The sequence below is a fragment of the Ceratina calcarata genome, unplaced genomic scaffold (genome assembly GCF_001652005.2).
Source record: "Ceratina calcarata isolate Rehan_Ccalc_2016 unplaced genomic scaffold, ASM165200v1 scaffold35, whole genome shotgun sequence".
NCBI lineage: Eukaryota > Metazoa > Arthropoda > Insecta > Hymenoptera > Apidae > Ceratina > Ceratina calcarata.
Genome location: NW_017157933.1, coordinates 342,977 through 348,065, shown reverse-complemented (window position 1 = coordinate 348,065; position 5,089 = coordinate 342,977). Strand labels below are relative to the sequence as shown.

The 5,089-nt window shown below is 41.1% G+C and overlaps 1 protein-coding gene across 1 annotated transcript in view; it reads left to right on the top strand.

Annotated features, from left to right (window-relative positions):
- Positions 1 to 20: 20 nt before the first annotated feature.
- The window catches only part of LOC113464369 (THAP domain-containing protein 11-like), a 42,933-nt gene continuing 37,864 nt past the window's right edge, over positions 21 to 5,089 (top strand). The window contains exon 1 of the mRNA XM_026813670.1: positions 21 to 1,021. Within this exon, the coding sequence (XP_026669471.1) occupies positions 688 to 1,021 (334 nt within the window). The 5' untranslated portion in view covers positions 21 to 687. The remainder of the gene's footprint in view (positions 1,022 to 5,089) is intronic.

The following is a 5,089-nucleotide window of genomic DNA, read 5'->3' as shown; positions in this document are numbered from 1 at the left end:
TATCGCGATTTCGGCGTGTGGTACCAGTAGATCAGATCAGTGTTGGGTACCGGTACCAAGTGCACATCCCTGGAACTCGTGTTGTCAGAACGCAACTGTGCGCCAGACTCTCGCTTGACTAAGGGAGTGCCCGTCCCAATGCAAAGTGTAAGTGAAGTGGCCTACAGACCTACATTTGTCTAACGTTCGATTTTTTTCGAACCGCCGGACGGGAGGTTAATAATCCATGCGGGGCTCATTTTTTCGCGACTGTGTGTGATGTCGCTGTCGTGTGATATACCGATGTTCGGTTGAAAGAGACGGTGTGTAGTTTCGGTACGCTCAAGCAGCTCTGGCCGGCGCGGGGAGCGTAGTAGTAAAAAGAGAGGAGGACAGCGAGAGCGCGCGCACACTAGGAGGAGAAAGAAAAGGATAGAGACATAGAGGAGAGAGACAGAACAGACGTAGACGTATACGGGGATACGAGCGAAGGAAAGAGAGAGAGAGAGAGGGAAAAAGAAAAGGAAAGAACGAAACGATCGCGCTCTGCTGTCTGTCAGACAGAAAAAGGAACGGAGACAGATAGATAGACGGGGGTGAGAAAGAGAGCGAGCGACGCATAAGAGAGTGTAAGTATTTCGAGAGAGAAGTGCGTGTGCTCAGGAAAGGCGTGCAAGAGGAGGGACCCCCGTCTGTCTGTCTGTTGGAATGCACGAGGGCCGAATGACTATGGGGACAGGGGACGGTGGGGGCCACGCGGCCCTCGAGAACACCACCACGACGGCCCTTACGGAATCATCGTCGTCCTCCTCCTCTTCCTCGGTACCAACTATCCTGATCGAAAACAACACTGCCGCTAATGTACCTGTGACAGACTCTCAACAACAAACTCTTCATCAGGTGCAACAGGTTCAACAGGAACAACAGCAACAGCAAGAGCAGCAGCAACCTCAGCAGCAGGAGCAACAGCAGCAGGATCAGCAATCACATGCACGGCCACGGGTCAACGTGGTTACCGATCTTCCAACGAACGATGCATCAGGTAACCTCAACCTCTCATTTCAATGCTTTCAAGTTCTTTGTTGCTTTTGATGTCATAGCCATTTGCCGAAGCATCTTTCTTTTTTCGTCTCGTGCTTCACTCTCGCTCTTCATCGTTTCTCTTTCTAGCTTTCACTTTTAACTTGTCTCTGTCTCATTCGTTTCGAGCATGTGCAACGTTGTCTTTTATCCTTTCTACCATCCTTTTCTTAATCATGCTGCGCACGTTGCCTAATCTTCTCTCTCTCTTTCTCTTTCGTTCCCTCACTCTCTCGCACTTATCAGCTCTATCTTTCTCTGTTACGCCAGCTCTTATTCTCTTTGCACATTCGCTCGTCCGACTCGGTCCACTTCCGAAGTTACAGGTACAAAAGTATGTACTTGTACACGATCTTACTCTTCCTCGTTGTCGCGACATGTACTTACAAATAATCTTCACGTTTCGTACATCATCTACGATACCTTCCCTACGCTTACGCATTGGTAACAATTGTATTATGAATAGTTGTAATGGAAACATTAACGACTTGGTTTTATTTGCGACTGTCTGCTAATAGAGCGCATAAGAGCAAAACGAGTCTCATTCATTGATACCCGCTTAATAACTACACACATATACATGTATATCACTCGTTACTCTTGCCAAGCCTGTTAACGTATTTAATATTGTAACAGTTATTCGTAAAGATATCCGACCAGACCGTAGTCAGAGTTTCAATTTTTCGCTCTGCATATAGTAAGCACATAAAACAGCATTCCGTACAGAACGTTAAAAATTCCAAGGAACATTTTCACTAGCAATGAACCATAGGACATTTAGTAAGTGCTAAAAAGGGGGCATGCAAAGTAGCTTGAAAATTACAGTTTCTATTAGATAAGACGTAAAATGCCGTAACCGAATAACATCGGACACCCTGCGTTGGTAAAAAGTAAATATATATATCTGCAAGAGAATATTTGAATTTTACAAATATTAGTAGATTCGTGTGATTTTCTTTGCGCTCTCATGCCAAACGTATTGGTATAACGCAATTCGTAGTTATGTAATTATAGGATACTTTAGTTCTGTTTCATCATGAATAAAGAATACACAGGTATCTTTCATAGCCATTCATCACTGTGTACTGGATATCTTAACGTTTTATATTTAGTATTTAATCATGTGAAGAATATTCTTTACTAACAACATATAGTATTTCACAAAATGCCTATATTAAACATAAAAGTAGTGTAAATGAATTCAATTGTTTGTTCAGAACAAAGTATATAATATTGAGTTATTTGGCAAGTGTTCTATGTAGTCGATAAAGTTATCTGATATCGTATCACATATCATGTATTATTTTAATTGAACTATTATGTTTATCTCCATTTATGACAACTTGAATCGCTAGAAAACAAGGGGTAGTACACGATATACACAATTTTTCAAAAACAAAATCACCATTTCATAGTTCTCGTACGCAACAGGCATTTTGCAGTAGTGAGGACGCAAACGAGTCGTACGTGGTCGTACCTCTGCGTCCGTTTCCACTGTCCGCCTCAGATTTAGAACAGACAGCCTTCAAGCGTTTCTTTATGAACTCGTTGCATGTCACATCGCGTCGACCCTTAGCGAACGATACTACGTTTCAACTTATGAGAAAATACTTGCGAACAGAGAAACAGGAGCAAAAGAAATTCACAATTGATCTTTTTTAATCGTTGGATTCTACATTCTATACTTTTGTCTTGTTTGCTTTGTTCGTTTTTACTTGTCGGTAATCGCGGTGGGTCAGAGATAATGTTGTAAGATAGTAAAGAACGTTAGAGAAGTAGTATTTCGACTGAGCAGCTAAGATATTTTTTCTTAGACCGTTAGGAGCATGCGAATCCGTGTCAAAGTGCTCTTAGCTGACAGGAATATCTAATTACTTGGTAAACAAGTCGTTCTGCTACGAGAGTAGTCGTCTCATTCGAGCGCGAAAATGTTTCGCCCTTTCTCTCCTTTCTGTTTCTCCATTTACAGTCACAGGCACTATTTTGTTCGTACTGTCGCTTAAATGATTATAATCTACATATTATAATCTAGAAGCAAATGATAGAAAAAATATTTTTTCAAAAAAATTAAATTTCATGAGTGTCATAACCGATTATGTCTTACTGCTAACATCTGTATCTACTTATTCATGCATATACCGATCTAGTGATCTAGTCATATCACTGAAGCGGGAAAATTATTGAAAAATATGTATTATTTCAATGTCTCAAAGTTTTTGATTCTTCAACTGTTGTCCTCTATGATCGTATTAATATTGCAATTAAATATAATTAAAACTAGAAGTTTCGATTACGGTACATTTATATTTATTGACAAAAATAGTACGGAGCGAGTACTCGGAACTTTTGAGGGACGGTGTACATATCAACTAGGGGAGACGTGTACCTCCTACACTAGGGAGAGCCTTTAATTTTCTTAACCGTGACACGGGTCGGTATTGATTCGGAGAGCGTTGGGCCAAAAAGGAGAATCGTGTTATGACGACTCCAATTTCCCGCTGCGCGCCGATAAATATGTCAAGTATGAATATTCATAGCTCTCGCCAGCGTTAATGCAGATAATTAGCCGCATTGTAGTGTTACGCGATTACACAGGATTTGTTACAGAGACGTGCTTACAGACTGTTCCTTCTTCATATCAAGGGCAGGTCGCACTCTACTTTCTCGATTCGCGATCACACGTTCAATTTCATTTCTTTCATGTTCTTTCTTTTTTCTCGTTTATTCTTTGTTGTTTACCTCCCTCGTGCCGTCCCCTTTACCCGCGTTGGCAATTAATGTTCCCGTTTCGAACTGCTGCTGGTACTTGCACAGCCAGTATTATATCCAATCAAGTGCAGCAATATAGACCCGAACTTATTCGTTGAGCATCTGTGAAATATATAAAGAATAGCTGAAGGTCTTTGCGAAGGCTTTTACAGATTCGTGACAGTATATATAAATCATATTTATAAATGTTGAGGAATTTTAGTACACTTTGGAGAAAACTCGATTTCATTTGACTTTATTTATGTACGGACTAAGCCCTTTCACGTACGTAGTTAGTTCAATGAGTTTGCGTGTTTAGACATGTACATGTACTTGGAATCTAATAGTAGGATAGATAGACAATAAAAAGCGGAAGCTCAATGATTTTCTTTATTTGCGAACACGACTGCGTAGACGAACATAGGTTGCGTGCGACGTAGCAAAAAGTCTGAATGAGCGTTGTTTCAGTGTTATTTCTTAATGGGTGTAAGAGTTTGAAGTAGTGTAGTAAGTAGTATTCCCGTAAACCCATGTTTTTGTCCAATTTAATAAGTAACATTGACGATCTATCTTATCAAGCCTATACTTTTAATTTCCGTGGGAATTTGGTGGAAAAACTGCTGGTTTTCAATTGCCCGTTTCGATCGATCTTACACTTCTCATTCGTAGGCCGCCAATTGCCACTTCAACTGGTTCGGTCAGGTAATCGCCATGGAACAGGTTGACGTTGATTGAAAACGGGTCTGTGTTATGGCAGAAACGCGTAACCCATGAAACTGGTTACATCACGCTCGGTACACGATGCCTCGAAAGCTGGCGCGGTGAAAGCGTTCATTCAGCAAACATCGCGGTGCCACTTTAGAAATGCGTTTGCACGATTTTAAAGGTCGGAAAAACGCGTTGCGAGTCGCGTCCTCTTTCCACCGTTCGCATTTCACGCGACCAGACCGCGTACCACACGTGTGCACGCAGCGCACGGCGAACAGTCCTCGCTACTTTTACTTTCGTACAGACTCCGGTGATGTAGCTTCGCGAGCTAATTATTCGAAGATCTCATACTCTTCCTCTACAGGCGAACTACACATTTTGTCACTAATTGAACATAATCAACATGAGTTCTGCATTTTCAATTCTCACGTTTCGTTCTGTATTATACATGCGGTAAAAAGCATATCAAATGCTTGTAGATGTTTTACAAATATGAATTAATTTATCATTTCATTTAAGGATGTTTTGGCTATACAGTGAATCCCAAAAGTTTATGTACCTTAGAAAAACGCAT